We start from the raw sequence: 22,035 nt of genomic DNA on the forward strand, positions 1-22,035 counted from the left end.
GAAGCACATTCCTCATTCTGGAGGAACCTACCTGGAACTGAGCAGAGGAGGGTGGAGGTCAGGGTCAGGCCACGGGTGTGGACAGCAGAGAAAATTTACATTTGGAAAAAGCCCCACAGATCCTCCTCCAAAGGTCCCTGGCCCTCCTCCATGGGGAATGACAGTCAGCTCCCCGTCTCCAGTCTCCTAGCAGCCCATTCTCCACAGCCAGAGTGACCTTCCAGGATGGGAATCCACCTGCTTCACTCTACCTAATGCCACTGGTTCCCAGCACTCACGGTAAAAGCTGAAGCCACCCATGCCCACTCCCAGCCAGTCTGACCCCCATGGCCCCAGCGGCTCCGAGGACACATGTCAAACACAGCTGACGTTCAAGTCCAACTGTGACCTCACCCGAGCGACCCCATTTTAGATAGCTCTGAACCGCATCGCATGGTTACCTAAGCCACTGCATGGCCCAGACCAGGGCCAGCCAACCTGAATCCTCAGGACCAAGAGGGAGCCTAGCATGGAGCTAATGATGGTCCTTTCCTCAATCTGGAACAAATTCCGAGTTGTTAAGGTGGTCAGCAGGAGCGCAGATCTCTACTAAAACACACACACAAAAAATCCTGCTTGGCTCACTAAGAGCCAAGAGCCAGGGAAAGCCACTGACCTTGGGAGCTCATGCAGCCCTGATCAGCAGCCATGCACAAGGCAGAGTTTGGCAAGGGCAGGGACCCCAACCAGAAGCAGAAGTCGCCCTGAAGTACAGACTCAAGAAATGTCGCGGGGCAGGCCTGCAGCAGGGTCTGGGGAGCTAACACGCCCTCCCAGGCCAAGGCTGGGCTGCGGACCCCAGCGCCAGGCCGCCAGCTGTGTGGTGCCGGCAGGCATGTCTCCTCCGAGCTCGCGTGACTGCTGCTAGGAGCATGTCGGTGTCAGATGGCGTCCTTGGCAGCACGCCGTCGCCTCCCCAAATGCTTCCTAGGATGACAACGCCACTGCTAATGGCCGAGCTCAGAGGGGCAGCTCAGAGGGCCCTCAGCCGCCCTGCCCCGCGTCCCCTTTCTGACACGGCTTCTCCACCCCCATCCCCACACTAAGCTTCCCCTCCTCGGTCAGCCCGTCACCTTAGCCATCCCAGTCTCATCATATTCACCCCGAGGACCCTTGTCTGGCTGCCACAAGGGGACAATGTGTTAGGGACAGGCGCAACCAGCACTAGGGGAGAGGTCTTCACAGCTCCAAGTTCGGAGCCGAGAGGGGCACCACAGGACCTCAGGGCCATTCTCCTGAGTGGGATGTGTGGCAGAACGTCCCCAAGGAAGTCATTTGGTGCTCACAGGTAACAAAGAATGTGTCACCCGACGTGACTCGATGGTTGTCTCTTCCTCCCATGCAGACGTCGTAACTTCCACTACATTACAGACTCTCTGGGGCAGCGTCCATATGACGAGAGCCAGCGTCTGCAGAGGGAGCAAGTCCCACCACAGTCCCTCTGCCTCTCGGTGCTGGGGAGCCAAGGCAAGAGCTTGAGCAGCACAGGGGGATCTCCTGGCACCTACGACACAGCCCAGCCTGTGACAGATGGTGGGTAAGCAGATTGTGAAGTGAGACATCCCAACTTGCTCTGGAAACTTCTGATTACTAAGGCAGCCACTGGAGGTCTAGTGGACAGAACTGGGAAAGGAAGTTGCCGCGTGAGGGCCCTGGGCTGCATTGCCCATCACTCCAGGCAGCTAAGGGACACGGGGCTCAAGTGCACCCCACCAGCTTGTCCAAAAATTTTATCAAACCCTCAGCCGAGCCATCAGCTGCTGGGCCCTGCCACTCCCCCAAATCATCAGCTGGGCACTCCTGGATTTCAGGTCTCCAGCTGAGAAATGTGTGGAACCACGTTGCCAGGCGACCAGCCCGTCAGAGGGTATTCAGAGCCCCTTCCAGTAATAGCCAGGGGAGGGAAAGGGCCACTCCACGGTCACTGAGGGGCGGGTGCTGGTCTTGCCCTCTGGCCCTGGCTGGACATCAGAAGTGAGAGATGGAAGGGAACAACAATGTAGCGGTTACCTGGCTCACCCCCTCCCCTGCCTGTCACTCTTCCACAAAGAGGAAGATACCCAACAAACCCAAGTCTCATCAGTTACATCTATAAAAAGCAATGACAATGGGGAAACGTTTTCTAATTAGCTGCACGCCCCCTTCTCAAACAGGGCCAGGCACCCCACCCCTCCCCCTTGGAGAGCCATCAAGGCATGTTTCAAAGGCACAACAGAGCTCTGTGCGTGCTTCACACCCTTCCCCTCAGACAGCCCGCTGTCCCGTTACCAGTCACCAGCACGGGACAGCGAGACTCTGCAACACGCAGGGCTGCAGAAAGGAGAACGGAGCTGAGGACGGCAGAGGAAGGGCCACAGCGCCCCCCGGTGGCTGCGCGCTGCTCGCCAGCCACCAGCCGGAAGGATGGAGCCACTTTATCCCAACTCTAAGCTTCTAAGTAATCCTGTAACAACGAAAAAAATTAATCCAAGAACAGAAGAACTTGGCTGTTAAAAAGGTGAATGAATGTGAAGCTGATATAAGTACCAATACATGTCTACCAAGTGAGTTTTCCCCAAGTCGACAACAGAGTAGTAAGAAAGAGCACCAGCGCTGAATGTGAAGGCGATTCTGCAGCTGTCAGGTCAGGTTCATCTATTCCAGGACCTTCTACAGGCATGTATTTTTATGCACCTATGCCCCCCAAATCATTTTCATTGTAGGGGTAAAAGAACTGAACAGCTCCCAAACGTACACATTGAACTAATGCTCTCTGGGATCTGGCATTTCAAGGAGGTTCATTTTTCCCCTAATCTTCATTCCCCGAGTCACACAGCAGGCAAGTGATCAAAAAGTGTCTGAAACAAGGTATCATTCCGAGAAAACAGCCCCATGCTGCTGCCACCGCCTATCTCAGGGTCTCTCAACCCCAGCACTCCTGTCGCTTGGGACCAGATCCCTCTGTGGTAGGGCCGTCTGCACTGTAGGAGTTTAGCAGCACCCCTGGCCCTCACCCACTAGATGCCAGGCACCCTCAGCCCAGCAATGATCACCAACAATGCTCCAGAAACTGCCGAGCATCCCTTGGCAGTAGGGATCCCCCCAGGTAAAAACCACATCCTGTATGATCGTTGTTCCTCGTTCTGAGGGCACCAGCCTCCCTGGAAGAGCTGAGAGAAAACTGGACACTAGAGGGAGGATAGAGTCAACACCTGGCAAAGTCCCCTGAGGTCACTGCAGAAGAAAGTTCCAGCAAGTCTGTCCACGTGCAGCAACGTGAGCCAGCAACATACTCTGAGACTGCTGACATCACAGTGTACCTGCCAGTTAGGGAGCATTTAACATGCGGGTCACGCTCCTGTTTTCTTCTCATTTTTCTTGTCTATTTACTCTGTCTCAGGTGTTTGCCATGCATTGGTTCATTTAACCTCCATGACCCACAGAGGGCTCCACAGATGGGGACCCCCAGGCAGAGATGGACCTTGTAAGGTCCCACTGCAATTACCTGGAGGGATTCAGATACAAGTCAACAGTCTAGCTGGCTTTAGCACCGTGGGAGACCAGGGCGGCAAGTGCTGGCACAGACAGGGCAGCTGCCACACCCGAGCAGCTCTGCTCCTCCACCCTTCCTCCCAAATGCTTATCGAGCAACATTTGTACTACTGAGAAGGATTTGGGTCTGCAACTCTTCAAAGGAGGGCAAAGAACTCCCCAGGAGAATCCACCTGTGAGCACAAATACACAACATGTAAGAGACCCAAGTCTCCGACACTGGCCACTGGCCTCCTACGAAGTTCCCAGATACAGCATACCTAGCCTCTGTCCAGACACTTCACACACCTCCCGTGGATCCCACAGAGGGGTAACTTCCTCCAGTTCGTGCACTGGGAAACCGAGTTCAGAGCAGTTAAGGTTTCTCCCCAAGGTCAGCAGCTCTTGAACATCCGTATCACAGTGGCCCTGGTCCCAGTGTTCTACCCACCCCACCAGGCCGTCTCTCAACTCAGCCCATCCATGATCAGTATTCAGGCACTACCAAGGTAAAGGATGTGTAAAAGCCAGGAGGGATTTGCACACCTGATCCTCTAGCGGCTCTGGTGATAGTAGAGTGGCCATGACAACATTAGGACTGTCTGTCACTCAGAATTAAGACCTGAAGGAGACCTCTGCCTCTCATAACGGAGAGCGTGGCCTCCCCGATACCTACTGCGGGATGGCAGCAGCTTTGGAAACACCCCACAGGAGCCTGGGCACTCCCAGAATGCCAGGCTGCCAGTCCAACCCCATCATGCCACCTAGGTCGGCCAGGCAGCCACTAGAAGCATCCAGACGTCTACACCATGGCTTTTCATCACTGAATGAGAATGCAGGCCACAGCTCCCTTCCCGGAGCAGAGAGGAACGGCAAGGAATCCCCACGAGCAGCCTCCACGCAACGTGCCTGCTCCAATGGACCGCGCCCCTGCCGCTGGAGCAGATGGTCAAGCCAGCTGCCGGGCACCTCCTCCTCCAGAAGCACCTTTGAAGGCAGCAGCGGAGCTACCAGCACCATCAGGAGGCCTGGTTAGCCTGGAAGAGGAAGCACTGCTGGCTCCGGCCACGTCCTGGAAGCGGAGCTGCATCCAGGAGCCACCACCCTGGGAGTGCGGCTACTTGACCTTGAGCTCATATTCAGTGTGTTTCAGCGATTTCCCGTCTGTACCGTGAGCCAGTGGTGCCTGCTCCTTGGGGGCTGGTGCAAATCAAGAGGAAACGTCAGAGACCACTGCATACGCCCACTGCCCAACCACCTAACCAGTACCGTCCACCAGCCCTGCTACCGACCGCTGCAAACCCTCTCGGGCCAGCCCCACCAGCCTCAAGTACTGTGATCCTGCTTGTAACTGAAGCCTGCGGGTGAAACAGACACTAGCTACTCTGAAAAGACGCCCGCCGATGGCTCACGATGCTTCTCTCGCGCCTCCCATTCTCGTTTGCTCCTTCCTGGACCCCCAGGTGATGACCCCCAGGGCTATTCAACCTCAAACTTTGTTTAAACATTGTTGCCACAAATTAAGCTTACAAGAATCCGAAGTTAAATGAAATTCTCATAAAATTTGGGGTCTGCAGAAAGTTAACTTATGTAACAATGAAGTGGAAAGCTATTTCCCGCCAATCCAAGACAGTTCAGAAGAACTGGGTTTATAAAAGGCATCACAGGTTCACAACATGGATTTATGTTTAATTCCATTTTAAAAAAATATAGGACTTTCTTTTGCTTCGATTTCAGCATAGACAAACTACTTTTCTATTTCTTTACCCACTGAAATCAAGGCCAAATTTTGTTCCCATAAGAAAAAGACTTTTGAGACAGAAAAGTGGGGGGCGGGAATGGGAGACTTTGACTTTGATAATATTAACCACCATTTATTACCGACGCAGTTAAAAATGAGGACATAAGGCAGTGACGCTCCCTGGGTCATCTGGAGGGCCCATGTGCCACCGTGCCCAGCCCAGCCACTGGTTTGAGTGTGCCCGAGAGCATGACATCTCTCCTGGACAACGGACGCTCAGGTGTAATAAAATTCCCAGGCTTTCACATGTTCAGCCTTCTTTGTTAACAGGAATCCGTCCCAACTAAGAACTTATGAGGGTTAAGAAAATTACATTCTCAGCCAGGTGTGGTGGCACATGCCTATAATCCCAGCAGCTCCAGAGGCTGAGGCAGGAGGATCGCGAGTTCAAAGCCAGGCTCAGCAAAAGCGAGGCACTAAGCAGCTCAGTGAGACCCTGTCTCTAAATAAAATACAAAATAGGGCTGGGGATGTGGCTCAGTAGTTAAGTGACTTAGTTCAATCCCAAGAAGAAGTAAAGGAAAATTAAATTCTCCCTTCCAGTGCCAATAATCCACAGAGCATCAGTACTTCTGAAAATAATTAAACACATTTGGTACGGTCATCCCAAAAATCCACTGTCCTCACTCAGGAGCTCGCTGCAGGGTTAGTGACAAGCCTGAGGCCCTCAGCCCTGAAGTCTATGCACTGTCAGTGTGATGCTTCCTGCCCTGGCAGGCGACAGTGGAATGTGTCTCCTCGGGAAATTCAGCGTGGTTGGGAGTTCAGGCTTTGAAGTTATCACCAGATGCACCACTTTCTATACCTAGGAACCATATCTGGTGCATGGCAGATGCCCAATTAAGATCTACTGAATGCAACCCTAGCTGCGAGGCCCTGGCCAGGTTACCTATCCTTGCTAAGCCTTGATTTCCCTGTGCCAAGAGAAAGTCATCACCTGTGCCTCAGAGGGCTGCTGAGGGATGGAGGGACACACAGGCAGGAGGCTGGCACACAGTAAGCTCCGCCCCAGTATGTTACACTGTTGCAACGTATCGTCAACACTGGAATAACAGACACACTGGATTAGAGAAGGGCAGGGGTAAAACATGAGTTCTCCAAAAAATAAATACCACTCTCGCCAGGCGCTAAGGCTCACGCCTGAGATCCCAGAGACTCAGGAGGCCGAGGCCCAGGCAGGACGATCGCAACTGGGATGTAGCTGAGAGGTAGTGCATCCCTGGGTTCCATCCTCACTACCAGAAAACAAACCACCACTCTCCTAGCAGACCTGCCGTTTTAAAGGAAAACACATTCCAGAAGCTTGGTTGAAGGGTCAGTCAGGAGCTGGCAGTAAAAGCTGACAGAGCGATAGCCAGGAGGCAGGCAGGAAGAATGAACCTGAAGGGACAGGGGGCTCCTGATGGCAGAAGAGATGAGGACGTGAAACGGAAGACCATGTCAGCCAGCTCTCACGGCAAAGACAGCCCAAGACCAGACAAGGAGGTGGGACCCCCATCCTTCCGGTCACTTCTTCAAGTCACACGGCTCCCTCAGCAGCAGAGCCACCATTTCAGTCCCACCCCTCCCCGTCTCACCTGCTCCACATCCGGCAGGACACCTCATGTGAGGACAGAGGCCAGGAGACTCAAGGACACAGACACACCAACACGTCCCTAAAAGTCAGTCAACGTTCACATGCACCACGTGAGGCTGGTGTGAATCCCATCCTTGGGCTGAGCCAGGCAACAGGGGCACTGAGAGGCTGAAGACCAGCTGCGGGGACCAGGCGTGGCCCAGCTCTAGAGCACCTCCTCCTGGCTAGGGTGGCACACCACCTCTGACAGCCCTGGGCCCCAAACCAGGAAGTGCACATCTGCCACAGAAACACCAAGGCTCTCTGTGGCAGGACGATGAGCGTGTGGGTTTGCACAGACCCTCTTTAGTGCTTTGCTAACAAACCTTTTCATAATGAGCCTTTATCTTCTGAAGTACCCAAGGGCCTTGCAGAAAGGGACAGCAAGAGTGTGGGTCTGGCCACACCGTCTTCTCCTGGACAGAAACAAGGTACTCTTGAGATGCCTTGGGACAAAAACCCTGTGCAACTTCAGAGACACCCAAGGGGGAAGGCTGTTTGGCACAAGACTCACCAATTGTCCCCAAGCACCACAGATCAAATAAGCCAGCTCAGGATCCATTGCAGCGTAGAGGCAGCCACCTGCCTGACGGAGCAAATGAAGCTAGGGAAGCCACTCGACGGGATGAACGCCGAGGCTTCGGGCAGCAGAGCTGATGGAGCCGCGCCACGCTCTGGAGGTGCACAGGGTTGCCCTATGGGGGAGTCGCTTGTGCTTCCCGTGCTGGGAGTCTCATCTAAACTTGAGCACTCTGGGGACACCAGCTCCCAAGACACCCTGTTATGGGACTCGACTGCACCCCTCAATCCTTATGTGAGGCCTGCTGTGATCTTTGCCCAAAGCTCATGGCAAGAACTGGTCCCTGGCACAACAATATTGAGACGTGTTGAAGCCCTTAAAAAAGGCTCAGCACATGCTCCAGGAAGTGAGTTAGGATGCACAGGAGTGCACCGGGCCCCCAGGATCAGGTCAGCTACCAGCAGAGCCAGCCCGACACCCCCCCCCTCGGCCTCTGTTGACTGCATGCTCCTTCTGCATGCCAGCTTCTCTGCCATGGCATCCCTCACAAGAAGCTGAGCAGATGCCAGCCCCATGCTCTTGGCCCTCCAGAGCTGTGAGCTAAATAAACCACTTTTCTTTATAAACCACCTGATTTGGAGTATCATGTTACAGCAACAGAAAACAGATTATGACCAACTCCTACCTCCAATGCGACTATACTTGGAGAGAGGCTCTCTGTGAAGGTAATAAAGTTAAATGAGGTCCCAAGGGGGGGATTCTGGTCCCATGGGACTGGCATCCTCCTAAGGAGCAAGGGGTGCATGTGTGCACACACACAGAGGAAAGGCCAGGTATGTGGACGCAGGGGGCTGGAGGCCGTCGGCAGGCCAAGCAGGGAGGCCTTGCCAGAAGCCAGGTCTGCCCACACTGACCTTGGCATTCCAGCCTCCAGCACTGTGAGAAAATGACTTCTGTTACTGCAGCCACAGTCTGTGGTCCTTTGTTATGCAGTCCAACCTCGCCAACGGTGGAAATACCTAGTTCCACGCTTCCAATTCCTCTCAGGTGACACAGCAGGTGAGGACAGGATGGAGATCACAAATCAAAACCACCCTCCACTCAATTTCTAAGAACCCCAACCCTCGCCTGCACTGGCAGCACACAAAGTGGAGAAGAGTGACGCAACTTGGCGACTTTCTGAATGCTCAGCTGCCACAGGAAACAGAGCCCCACCCGGTCACCCCCTCACGGTCACTACCCACAGGCCACATTAGAACCAAGTGTCGGGGGTCCATCATGGACACAACATTTTATCCAGACGTTCAACTTGTCAATTCTGGTAAGTCCCCTACCTGCCAAAGATGATAATAAAACTAGACTTAGTTTCTAGAACACGATGTCAATGAAGAGGACTTACCTCCTGCCATCAGCACTGCTCGAGTGTTCAAGGAAGGTCCAAGTGAAGCTCAAGCTGGGCTGGAGGCTCCTCCAACAGGTGCAGCCATGGCGGCCCCAGGACCTGCGTCAGCCCCAAGAGCAGCCAACAGGGAACGCTGCTTCCCTGAGAGAAGACTGCCCAGGAAAACATGCATATGTAGCTGGGCACAGTGGCACATGCCTGTGATGCCAGCAGTTTGGGAGACTGAGCAGGAGGATCTCATGCTCAAAGCCAGGTTCAGCAACTTAGCAAGGCCCTAAGCATTCTGAGACCCTGTCTCAAAATAAAGTATAAAAAAGGGCTGGGGATGTGGCTCCATGATCAAGCAGCCCTGGGTTCAATGCCCAGTACAAAAAAGGCGGCGTGATTTGGAGTGTCCACACAGAGCCAGGTTCACGTCTCGCCCAAAAGGCAAGGCAGACTCGCGCTGAGCAAAGCAGGTCCCGTGCTTGTCCAGGCCCTTGCCGACTTCAGGGAACATGCGAGTCCAGCACCAGGCATCGTGCACGCTGTCCTGTGCTCACGTGGCCAACTGTCCCCACTCCATCTTTTTGGCACATGGAAGTGCATCACAACTGCCGTACTGTCACCCTCAGCATTTGGGATTCAGTCCTTCCTTCTTGCCTTTGTACAGGGCAAAGGGAGACCTTGGAGCAGACTCCAGGAGCGTCACCCACAGCACGACCTTTACAACAAAATCCCCAACCCAAGCTTCACCGCTTCCCTTGGTCCAGTTCAGGTAGCCATCGCCAGGTGCCACGACAGTGGCCTCCCAGCTGTCCTGACCACCTGCTGGCGCAGGCTCAGAAGTCTGCCTCAGCGCCTGACCTTTCTGGCAGGTCCCTTTGCATGAGAGGCAGCTCCCACAGGGCCAGCTGCAGGCAGCATCCAGACAGAATTCTAGCACCATTTACCACGCTTCTGGCCTCTGGAGACCTTCCTGGTGGTATGAAGACCAAGACACCTGCCCATCCAGGAGGTGCCATGGGCCCGAGCAGCAGAAAGAAGCCGGAGCCTCCATCTCCATTTTTAACAGTGGAGAGGGTCTCTGTCAGAACCGAGGACAGCAACAGCCTCCAAGCTGACTCAAGGACACCATTTTAAGTCAACCGTTAGCAGCTCTTGGTACACAGTAATGACTACGGTTTCCCTTCTAAGTAAAGAGGTTCAAGTTTTTGTTTGGGGGGTTTGTTGTTTTGGGGGGGTGGGGTTTGGTTTATCATAAAAAACAACCATGAAGCAGTGGCACAGTGGTAAACAAGGGACTGAAATCTGAAGAACAGCAAGCCGCCTGATCGCCTGCTCCACCCATCCTGTGTACCAGGGGATCCAGAGTTACCTGCCCAGCCGAACTCCAGTCCAAGACGCCTGAGGAGCCACCCAAGCTCCGCCCACCTCGCAGCAGCTCCTCACTTCCCGTTTCTCAAAGCTGAACACCAGGTGCCTCTGGCTCCATCCTCCCTCCCCAGCAGGGGGACCAAGGGGGAGGACATTTCCTGCTTTGCAGCCAGGGGAACCCACAGGACTGGGACTACCATTGGCCTAAGACAAGAACGCGATGCTGTGCGCATCGCCTGGGATGGGTCCCCACCGCTGGGGGCCTCAGCCGTTGCGTACCACGAGGCCTACACCACGATCGGGGCAGCCCATGGGCTTCTTTGCAGAAAAAAAGCAATATTTAAAAAGTCGTAAAACATAAAACCACAAAGGAAACCGCTCATGTCGGAAGACAATGACCCTCATGTAAGAAATACAAGTGACGTAGTGATACGGAGGTTTCCACGTTATCACAAATAACTACCACATTTCAAAGCAAAAACCACAGAGATGCTGTCGTGGCACAGCTGATAGAAGGTGCCTATGACTCTTATCCGTGACTAAGTCACCTACTCTGCAGTTTCTAGGTTCTGCTGCTACTGTCAAAATTGATGGGAATGCTACATTTCAGTCAGAAGCCGATTAAAAAAAAAAAAAAAAGCTATAATCTGTACTGAACCCAAGTTTGAACCCTAAATCCAGTAGATGGAAAGAAAACCTCTCCTCTGCCCTCCTTCCTACTACCTGGGATGAGAACGGGATGGCTGGGCTAAAACAGTCATTTTGATCTACAAGGCAAGACAGGAGCAGCCCTGGTCTCTGATGACCAGAGCCATGCCCAGCCCAGCCTGCCTACCTCAGAATGGTTTCCATCTTGCCTGCAGGTGGATTTGTTTTTGTTATGTAGAGCCATTCGAACCCTCTTACTTCTCTCTAACACTATCTCTGGGTGGTAAAGATGGAGACAGTTCAAGTTTGATCATTATCAGCATTTCCTCCTCTTGGGGAGACTCCATCTTCCTCACCAGCAAACATGACTCCCCCAGAGCAGAAAGGGGAGCCCTGGACTCGCTCCTCTGCTGCTGGCCACCTCACAGGAACCAAACCCTGACACTGAGCCACCGAAGTTTCCTGTCCACCTCACCTCGGTGCCACTCCACCCGAAACACGCCTTGAGAGGATGCGCTCGCACCAGCCCCACCCGTCACCCGGGGTCCGAGGCCAATAGCCACACACCGTGCCTCAAGCCCACAGCCGCCCGCGCACCTGCTTACTTCATCCCACCTTTGCCAAGTCCACAGTCGCACAGGGTTAAGCACAGACACTTCTATGGTATGCGGACCCACGGTCAGCCCAGTATGGTGGAGGTGACGTGAAGAGTACTTACTGATCGTCATGGACTCTGGCACCGAGGCAGAAGGCAAGAGGCCGCCCAGAGGACTTCCTTGGGCTGGAGAGCTGGCTTCCACGCTGGGGAAAAGTAGGGAGAAGAACGTTACACTTGGTCCTTAAAATGCAAACCTCCCTGCTCAGAGCACAAGCAGGCTTATGGGGGTTCTCTCCTGGGAGGAGCGCAAGGCAGCCACTGGAAATTCATCAAACCTCTTATTTGCAGATTCCCTATTTGCCAATTAGTCTACTAATGAAATTTATTTATAGCTCTAAAATCAATACAGAATATTTCCACAAGTCATCCCGTTATGGTTTGGATGTAAGGTGTCCCCCCAAAAGCTCACGTTAGGCAGCGTAAGAAGGTGCAGAGGAGAAACTGGGTTGTGAGAGCCTCAGCCTAATCAGTGAATTAACGACCCCATGGGATTAACGAGTGGCAACTGGAGGCAGGTGGGGTGTGGCTGGAGGAAGTGGGTCACTGGGGCGTGGCTATGGGTCTGTACTTTGTATCTCTCTGCTTCCAGATCATCATGTGAGCCCCTCCTCCACCACACTCTTCCGCCATGATGTTCGGCCTCACCACAAGCCTGAGGGATGGAGCTGGCCTCTGAAACCATGAGCCCTCAAGTGAACCTTTACTCTACAATTGTGCTGGCTGGGTCCTTAGGTCACAGCAGCAAAACAGCCGACTAAAACCACTCATAAGCAAAACATTCGAGTCCCCAGTTAAGGTCAAGCAAGACGCCTCCTCGTTTCAGCTGTCACAACTGTAAACAAGTGTCCTTTCCATGGTCTACTTAGTGCCACGTTCTTGTGGGGCTTCTGGGCGATTTTGTTTAAGTGGTCCGTAAACGTCCGGCTGCCCGGTGTTTCTACAACAAGAGGCCGCCACGTGCCTCACGGGGCGGTGTCGGTGCAGCCTCCTTCAGGCAGGAGCTGTCGGCCACCAGCCACGAGTTCAGTGTTGACAGTCGACAACAGACACTAAACAAAGCCATCTTTAAACTGGCACAGACACAAAACCAGATGACGTACTCATCAACCAATAAAAATGTTGTGACAGAGCCTCACGGGAACCAACCCCTTCCAAGCGATGGCAGAGTGTTCACAGAAACTCCAACAGAGAACATACGCACTGCAAATAAGGAGGGGCAGCTATGCATGATGAAGTTGCAACGTGAAAAAAATACTACCACCTTTTGTGAAAATATACATGCACGCAGACACACACACACACACACACACACACACACGGAAAACACTGACCATGCCATGGAGCTGGGCTTTAGAGTGGTATTTTTCATTCATTGCTGTATTTTGCAAATTTTCTAAAATTAAACAGAAAGAAGAACTCGGAGCTCTGGGAGGGCCTGTGACGCCACAGTCTGACCTGGCACCAAGTGCACAAGCCTCCTCCAGGTGGTGGCACTTGGGGAACCCTGCCGATTCCCAGTGAGACCAGGAGACCACACAGTTTGGGGCAGCAGGCGAGAAGTCTGCTGAAGGTAAGCTTGGAAACGCAGGTGATTATATCCCCAAGACACCCAGCTAACATCAGAGGAAAAGCAGTGAAAGTGACAGTGACAAGGATGGCATTGGCCAATGACTTGGCCACTCAGTTCCCCACTCGAGGTTCTTCAATTTGAAGGAAAGAATAAACCTTTTTGCCTTTGTAGATGGAGTACTTAAATATTACATGGTATCAAAGTGACTTAAATCTCACACTAGGACTGCTCAATATTATCAAATATTAACAAATATTTAGATTAAGAAAATGACAGGAGGTACTCAGATATAGACCCCAAAGTACAAAAAAGCCAGGAGATATGCAAATGAAGTTTGGCCAATACCATCTCCTGCACAGTGACTCTGCAGGGAAAGACAATCAGCCTCTGGGCAAGTGCACACTGAGATATAAGACTATCTCTGAGCACAAGTGTGAAGGAAGGCCTTACACATGATCCTAGCAGGTGCCCTCATGTCTTTAAAAAAGAATAAAATGCCAGTCAGGCATGGTGGCACATGCCTGTGAAGACCAGGACTAGGGAGGCTGAGACAGGAGGATCCCAAGTCTGAGGCCAGCCTCAACAACTTGACAAGACCCTACTCAAAAAAGAACAAGGGATATAGCTCAGAGGCACAGCGCCCCTGAATTCGGTCCCTGGTACCACAAACAAACAAAAAGAATATAATGCCTAATTGTGAATAACACATCTCAATACCAAAAGCAAACTTGTTAATATTAACCTGTACCGAAGCCCAGGCTCTGGGAGAATGTGGTCCTCGGGTCCTGTTCCGTTCTCCAGGCTTCCCAGGGGAGCATCTGTATAAAGACATCACAGAGGCAGTAAGGTGTTTGATTCCATCTTCTTGTGACTCGTACATCTGCTACATCAGCTGACATCAATTTTTACCCACCTGCACACTGGATCTCAATCTGCTAGCCATTTCATTTCTCCAGGCATTTTTATGACTTGGCATCAGTCCCTGATAGAAGACCCTATCTCCCACTTAACCTGTGACTCTTTCGATCTCGAGGCAAGTGGAATTACACTTCAAGTCCATATTCAGGGCCAACCTCAGAATCATGGAGTAATTTTTTTAAAAAAGGTTGGACAAACCTTCTCCTGCCTGTAGTGACTTGAGACAGACAGCAGAGGGCAGCAAAGTCTCATCACTGACAACGTCTGCAGCTTTCTTCAAAAGCAGCTTAACCCTGCACAAGCGGCATTGGGAAGCACATTCCCAAGAAGTGAGGCCACAAATAAGATCCAGAACCAACAGGCCAAAGATCTTGATGATTTTCATACATGCCGAGCGCCTGCTCACACCCCTTTCCAGAAAAGGTAAGGACCTGGGCCTTGGGCTGGATGGTGACATTAAGACCCATACCACCCTAAGGAACCCTGCTCATTCCAGCAACTTCTCATCAACACCCACTGTGAAACCAGACCTGCGTCCAGGACAGGGACACAAAGAACGAGCGCACAGCGGCTCTGCACCACTCCTCCTGTTTAGCCTGGTCTGCTAGAGTCAGAGTGGCCATGGTTGATGGCTGACCCGAGGGAACCTTACGAGGAGGAGAAAAAGCTCCTGCACCTTTCCTTCTACCTTGCTGTCCCCACAGAGCAGCTCGCTGCTGATCCTCTGAAGAACCAGAGGGAAGAAGAAGTGCCATGCTCGCCCCACTTTCCTTCCTGACGCTAGTTTAAGGGTGCAGGCTCCCCCATTGCCGGGGTTCAAGTCCCTGCTCCCCAGCTTTCATTCAGAAGCGACCTGGTCTCTGCGCCTCGGTCTCCTCACCTGTGAAATGGGACGACAGCCGGGTCTCGACTGCACGGTATTTAGACAGTGCCTGCCACACTGCTGAACTTCCCGTTTTAACATGTCTAAACCTCCACAAAGAGACTCGATGAGGAGGCTCGACAAGCAGTGGTCGACACCACTCACTCCGCAGCTGCTCTGCTGTCGGTCTCGGCAGCTGAAATGGCTCTCAGAGGCCCCAAGGAACCCCTTCCCCAGCCCGCCCACTCGAAGCTCTCCGCTCACAGGCCCACCACGCCTGGCCCTCCTCACACCACCGTTCTCCCATTTCCCAGTGAAGCCATCACTGAATCACAGCTCTGTGGCCCTGCGTCCTCTTTGGAAAACCAACAAGGTTCTGACTACAGATTTCTCCTCTGAAGATGACCATTCAAGTCCTTTCCTTTGGCTACAGCCTCTGTCCCGAATCCCGCTCCCATGTTTCTAACTGCCTCTGAGTTCCACTGGGATGCTCCCTGGGTCTGCGGACTCGCCCTGACCTTCAGAACTACTAGTCTCGAGTCCTACTTCCCCCTGGGCTGTAACCTCAGGAAAGCATGGCCCCTGCCCTCCATCCACCACAGAGCCAAGTGATAGCTGCACTGGTTTGGGTAAGTGTCCTCCAAAGGCCCCTCTGCTAAAGGTTTGGTCACCTAGCCGTGGTGCTATTGGGAGGTGGCAGAATCTTTAAGAGGTGGGCCTAGTGTTTGAAGCTGGGTCACTGAGGGAGGTGCCCTTGAGGGGTATGGAGATCCAGTCCCTTCCTCACTACCTATGCTTCCTGACTGCCACGAGGAGAGCAGCTTCCTCCACCATGATGAGCCGTCTCCCCACAGGCCCAGACAAGGAGGCCAGCAACCATGGAAAAAGCCACCAGTGTGTGTGTGTGTGTGTTTTAACACAGTGATGGAAAACTAGCAGTTTCCAAGGCCTCTCAGTGCCACCTGGACGTCCCCCACTCTGCCCACAAACTGGTTCCACTGCACAATAGGTCCAAGGCTCACTGCCGTCTGAAGACCTGCAGCAGGTCGCCCAGGCCTGGGTCATCTCTGCTAACCCAACTCAGTTGGGGCGTCAGAACCCACACCCTCAAGCAAGCCTGGGGCTGCAGCCCAGGACCAAGGCCAGGGGTGGAGGAGGGCTGAGGTCACCCACTGGCATGGAGGATGCCATGCCGACTGCCATCAGCCCCTCCACAGACACGACCAGGACCAGCTCAGCCCGGCACACTGATGTGCAAACCACGGGCCCTCGCTCACCCTCGGGGCCCCTCCACGTCGTCTTCTCCAATGAGCAAACAGACTCCAAACGCTGCACATGGACTGCCCGGGGCCAGGCTGCGCCCTTCCCGCTTCAGCACTGCGCTCTCGGCCAGCTGACCCAGACACTGGCTCGTCCCTTTACTCGCCTGTGCCTGCCTCCGCGCCCGTCCACCCTACGTCCTCAGTGGGTATCACTTTCCCAATGCCAGGAGCCACGCCCTACAGCACATGCATCTCTTCGCCCACAGCCACCACCTCTCCCCACTCAGCAGAGGTTTGCCGAGTCCCAGCTTTAAGTCTGGCGCTGGCCAGGGTCACACTAAGAAAAGCGCAGTCCTGCCCGCAGGGGCCTCACAGAGCAGCAGGAACGGTAGGAATGAAGATCAAAGCGCGGCAGACTGGTCTGACCCGCTGAGGACCGCGAGGCCTGGCCTGTCCGAGGAGTGCCTCCAGAGAAACGGCGACAGACAGGAAGGAAACAGAAAAGCCGCGACCCAAGGACGTGATCAGGGCGCAGACGGCAAGATGGCGTGCAGAGACAGAAGCCCAGCTCCGCTCAAGGAGGCTGAGGCAAACAGGACGAAATGAGGCGTCCAGGACTAGCTGGGGCCTGGGCAGCCACAGGGAAGATTCCAGATTTTCTCCCAGGGGAAGGGTGTGAAGGAAGGAGCCCACTCAATGTGGTTATGTGCTTCAGAGTCAGGCTGGCTGCTCAGTGAAGAATGGACAGGGCAAGTGACCAGGGCAGAAGCCGACAGTGCTGTTGAGAAGCGGTCATCTGGTAGGACTGGCGTTGGAGCCAGCAGCTTTACTCCTCTGAGTGGCAGTACGGTGGTGGCGCCAGGGCTGGTGCACCCACCCAGGCAAGAAGCAATAGCAAGAGAGGAGGGGACTGTGATCCGAGGGTCCAGCTGTGTCGACTTCACCCCCTTCTCCTCAGCTATTCAAATAAAATATAAGATGACATCCCCGTCCTCTCCCTCTAGACGGCACTCCAGGTGGGCTCCATCCCCCAGGGCCTACCTAGCACCATGCCCAGCTGGCACAGAGCAGGGAACCCTGATGATCGGAGAGACAACCCAAGAACGCCGGTGGTACATGACCCGTGCCGGTGGGCTAGGAACCGCACGGCACAGTGCCCTGGCACGACCCTAATCCCCTGGCATTCAGGAGGGTAAAGCCGCCCTCCACAAGCTGGCTCTAACGCCAGTCCACCCTCGACCTCGGCAGACCACTGCCAAGACCCGAGGTGAGGACAAGAGCCGAGGGCCCGCAGCTCCAACTGGGAAACAAAGGTCTGGGAGACATAGGCTTCGAAGGAAGCCAAGGAATGGCCCGGCACCTGCCAAAACCCCCCACTGAAGGTGACTCCAGGGGAAAGGAAGCCTAACATTTGCAGCTCTCCTGTGAGCACTTGGGTGCTGTCCCTCTCTGGCCATCTGGGAGGGATCCATTGGTAGGCTTGCCTCGTTCTGGTGTAGGGCAAGGGCGTGCCCACCCCCCACCTACTCAAGGTCCGCTGACGCAGCCTTGGGCTGGTCTCCCCTCTGAACTGCCCCTAACCCAGGGGCATGCAGCCCCTCCCCCACAGAGCTGCCTCTTCCAAGATTCTTCCGACTTCCTTCTCTCCCCAAGACTTAGCTGCTAAGAACACCCCTCCTCCCCGCCGGGCCGCTTCCTTTCATCCCTCCCTCCCCTTTTCCCTAATTACTCCCAATGCAGTGACTGTAAAGGCAGCAACGCCTTCAAAGATGACTGAAACCCAGGCGAGAAGCCCTCTGTGTGGGAAGTTGCAGTAGAGAGGATGGCCCCTCAGCCAGAATGAGGGGATGCGTTAAGGCACTGTCAACCAGACGGACACTAGTCAGGCATGGGGCAAAAGTAGAGTCTCAAAGAAAAACGTTGGCAGAGCCCGCCAGGCAACAGGCGCGCAGGCAGAGTCTGAGACAACCTGGCCCAGGTGCCTCCCGAGGAAACGGACACCAGGCAGAAGGGACTATGCCACCTGGTGTTCCAGCCAGGTAACCAGTACCCCAGCTCGATTCCAGCATGGCCAGGCGGCCCTCGGGTCGTCCCTGAAATGCTCCCCCAATGCATCTGCCCCACAGGCTGCCCCGGAGTGCAAGGCTCCTGGTGGTTTTGTGCATGCGGCACCTTTAACTCCTGGCTGACTGCCTCCTACACCCCGCCTCTGCAGAGCACCATCCATAAGCTGGGACTTGGGGTCCCACTAAGAGTGACAGGATGGAGTACGGGAATAGTGGGGCATGCCTGTCGTCCCAGGGGCTCAGGAAGCTGAGGCAGGAGGACCTTGAGTTCAAAGTCAGCCTCAGCAAAAGCAAAGTGCTAAACAACTCAGTGAGACCCTCCCTGTCTGTAAATAAAATACAAAACAGGGCTGGGGACGTGGCTCCGTGGTTGAGTGCCCCCCAAGTTCAATCCCCGGCAAAAAATAAATAAAAAATAAAAAAGAGTAACAAGATGGAGCCTCTGAGTCTCCGAGACTGGCAGCCAGGAGACCATGGGCAATGTGCTGGGGGTCAGTGGGGACCTTCTCTTGAGGCTCCTGGAGGCCCCTATCTGTAGAAAGCCAGAATGCACCCAGTGTGGCCCACACCTACTCAGGAGGCTGAGGTAAAAGGATCACAAGACCGAGGCCAGCCTCAGCAACTTAGTAAGACCCTACGTCAAAACAACATTAAAAGGGGCTGGGGGTGTAAGCCCAGTGGTAGAAGATTTGCCTAGTATGTGCCTGGGTTTCATCTCCAACACTAGCGGGGGAAAAAAAAAAAGAGCCCAGAACGCTGGGCTCTAGCAGCCAGATTCCAACATGAATGGATCCCAATAGTAATGCCCAAAGCAACCGGTCACCAGCTCCCGCGTCTTACAGGTCAGAGGAGCAGAAGGGAGAAGAAGGAGCTGCCTGCCTCACGCACCACGGCCAGCCGTCACTTCAGAACAAGTCACAGGGCTGGTGGGAAGGCAGACACCGGGCAGGAACTCGATCCTGGAGGCTGTGGGCAAACATTCAGAACCCTCCAGCGGCCCTGACACACCTGGACCACCTCGAGCTTCCAATACACGGCACTGTGATGGCAGGGTGACCCCTACCTGGTCACCTGGATGGTGGCAGCCTGAGAGACAGGGCTTCTGCAGTCTGGCCTGCAGGCACAAGCAAGGTCAGTCAGACTGGCCCTTTCTGGGACTTCGGCTGAGGCCCAGTGGGATGTCCATGTTGGTGTGAAAGGTCACGAGGCTGAGAATGTCGTTGGCCCCTGGGCCAAGTCCAAGTGGAAAGCGCAGAAGTGAGAATGAAGGTAGGCAGGGGCAGACCCTTGGTGGAGGGCAGGGTGGACGGCACGGTGACAATGGCCGTGCCTCCGCCATCCACAGCCCCCACCCAGTTCTGCACCGGCTGTGCGCACCCTCGGCGTCTTCGCTTGGCCTCCTCGGGAACTTGGGAGTCCTCGGCACAGGTCTGAGGGAGGAGACGCTGCGGTGAGCTTCCCGTCCCAGTGCTGGACGTGCTTCCGCAGCCTGGTGGGCGCTCTTACCACTGCCGTCAGCGCATCCACTTCCCAGACAAGGGCACCAAGACTGACAACGAGAAGTCCACCCTGCTGCCTGGGGGTCCCGTCTCTCTGGGCTCCAGCCAGGGTAGGTGGATTTCTCTTCTCCACCAAGCGACAAGAATAATCTTTCACCCAGTTCTAATTTCAACAGCTTCCTAAGCAGTTGGAAGACCCCAGTCAACTCCCCAACTCTGGGCCCAGAGAAGCGAGTGCTCCCCAGAAAATGGCAGAGCACCCATCAGTCAGGCCTAGGCTTCTCTGAGCTCATGGTGCTGGGGAGGGGCTGACAGTGACCAAGCAGGTCCCTCTACAGGTTCTGTGCGCTGCATGGCATACCTGTCCTGGTGGGCAAGTCGGGCTCACCCACACACAGTACCCTGGTCCCATGATGCGTTCTAGCTACAGAAAACAGCAAGATGACATGAGAGCACTCACCCCAGGGCATGTGCATGGACACGAACCCACAGTCAAGGGACAGTTCAAGCACGCTACCCCCAGGGCCCCGGTGAGTCCCTCTACCACAGAGCTGCCTCTTGTCAGATTCAGAAGGAAACCAAGGACCCAAGAGGCAAATAACAATCAGTATTTATATGTACCTTGACATGGCCAAGTTCAACAAGCCACTGGTATGCGGGGGGAACCTCAACAGGCCTCGGGGCCCTCCAGGGGCTTGCCGGCCAGGCCAGCCCAGCTCACTTAAGAAGACCTCAAACGCTCAAATTCCTAAGACACCAAGGCCCCTCTAACTCTGAGTCCCCCACGATCCCCTCCTTGCCCTGGGCCCAGGTTTCCATTCCTACCTGTGCAGGTAGCTCAGATTCTCATGCTGGTTCTCAGAACGGAAGCTCTTATTGGAGAAGAGGAGCAAGGAGGAAGCACCCACCTGCTGGGCCGTAGGCGCCCACTCCGCTGACCGGGAAGAGGACCTCAGCATCGCCGTGGAGCACCTGCAGTGGAGACCAGCCATGCACCTGGGAGAGGCAGGTGTTCCCATCCAGTGGCCTGCGGTGAAAGAAGACAGCTGCGTGACAGGGCCCAGACCCCCGAAGGGCCCGTGATCACCACACACATCTGCCGAGCCTCCTCAAGTGCTATCCTGGGAGCCACCCAGACCAGGATGGGGCTGATGGGCGGGAATCTGGAGCAAGGAATTGGGATCCAGACCCTCGACATTCATTCTTCCTGAGCAGCTATTGAAGAAGCTCAGTACACTGCTCACTACAAAGCTGGGAAGTAGTTACCCTGCCCTCGTGAGGGTTACAGTCTGGCAGGGTGCAAGATCATCCATCACGTAATCCTGGGGAAGAGGCCGAACAGCAGCTCAGAATCGTGAGGTTGATCATGGAAGACTGGACTGAAGGGGGAGTTTTGAGGGACGAGTTGAAGGAAACAGGACCCGAGGGACAGGAGGGCTGGAAGGGCAGGCGATAGCCACGCAAAGTGCAGAGGCAAGAGAAAATGCCATTGTCTAGGTTCTCAAACGAGGGCAGTTACACAACTCTGGGTTGGCGCTGCTTTGCCTTGCTGGTTCTCAGACTCTGTGGGTCAAAGGACAATCGGACCCGGTCGTGCCTGGGTCCGTTTCAAGGAAAGGAAGTCAGCTCAAGTATTAACCAGGCTCATATGGTCTGTTACTCTGTTATCTGCCAACCACAAAACCAACACAGACAGACCTCGTAAGGCCAGGCTGACTGCACGGAGTTTGAGCGTCTGCCTGCTGCAGGACCGGCCTCTGGACAGTCAGCAAGCACTAGTAAATACCAGGATGTACCTACGTAGTTCTTTAAAGTTCGTAAAAATCATTGTGTAACTCAGTAAATAAAACCACGCTGCTTATAACCATACCTGCTTAGTAAAGGACGGGAAGAGAAGAGGTGAAGGGGAGAGCAGAGGAGTAAAAGGAAACTGAATATTTCACTGGTTCAAGGTCAACAGCCATATACAACACAACCAAGGTTGTGGGTTTTCCAAATTCAATTACAATGGTTCTCCAGCTCTGTCTGTCCACCATGTGACGTTACATACAGTTTTTATTTTATAGAAGAGATTGACAAAGTTTTTAGGGCCAGCTAGCAAGCATTCCAGGCCCTGTGGCACACTTTCCTGGGTCGGTATTTCTTTATCTGTTCCTAGCTGGTGCAGGCAGGCTGGCCAACTCCTCCAACAGGCTGGTCAGGCAGAGGGTCTCCTTCCAGCTGCTCGAGATTTTGGTCAGGCGGACATTCACCACCAAGCAGGAAACGGAGGGAATAATCCCAATTTTGCAAACTTGTCACTGAACCCC

General features: G+C 54.2%; 1 protein-coding gene across 3 annotated transcripts in view; it reads right to left on the reverse strand.

The window, feature by feature from the left end:
• The window catches only part of Snx29 (sorting nexin 29), a 394,118-nt gene that overhangs the window by 307,556 nt on the left and 64,527 nt on the right, over positions 1–22,035 (reverse strand). For all 3 annotated transcript variants that reach the window (XM_047532903.1, XM_047532904.1, XM_047532905.1), the window contains 3 exons: positions 20,635–20,753; positions 13,862–13,937; positions 11,610–11,692 (listed from right to left, as the gene is read on the reverse strand). In XM_047532903.1, coding sequence (XP_047388859.1) covers positions 11,610–11,692; positions 13,862–13,937; positions 20,635–20,753 — 278 coding nt within the window. The remainder of the gene's footprint in view (positions 1–11,609; positions 11,693–13,861; positions 13,938–20,634; positions 20,754–22,035) is intronic.

The sequence above is a fragment of the Sciurus carolinensis genome, chromosome 18 (genome assembly GCF_902686445.1).
Source record: "Sciurus carolinensis chromosome 18, mSciCar1.2, whole genome shotgun sequence".
Taxonomy (NCBI): domain Eukaryota; kingdom Metazoa; phylum Chordata; class Mammalia; order Rodentia; family Sciuridae; genus Sciurus; species Sciurus carolinensis.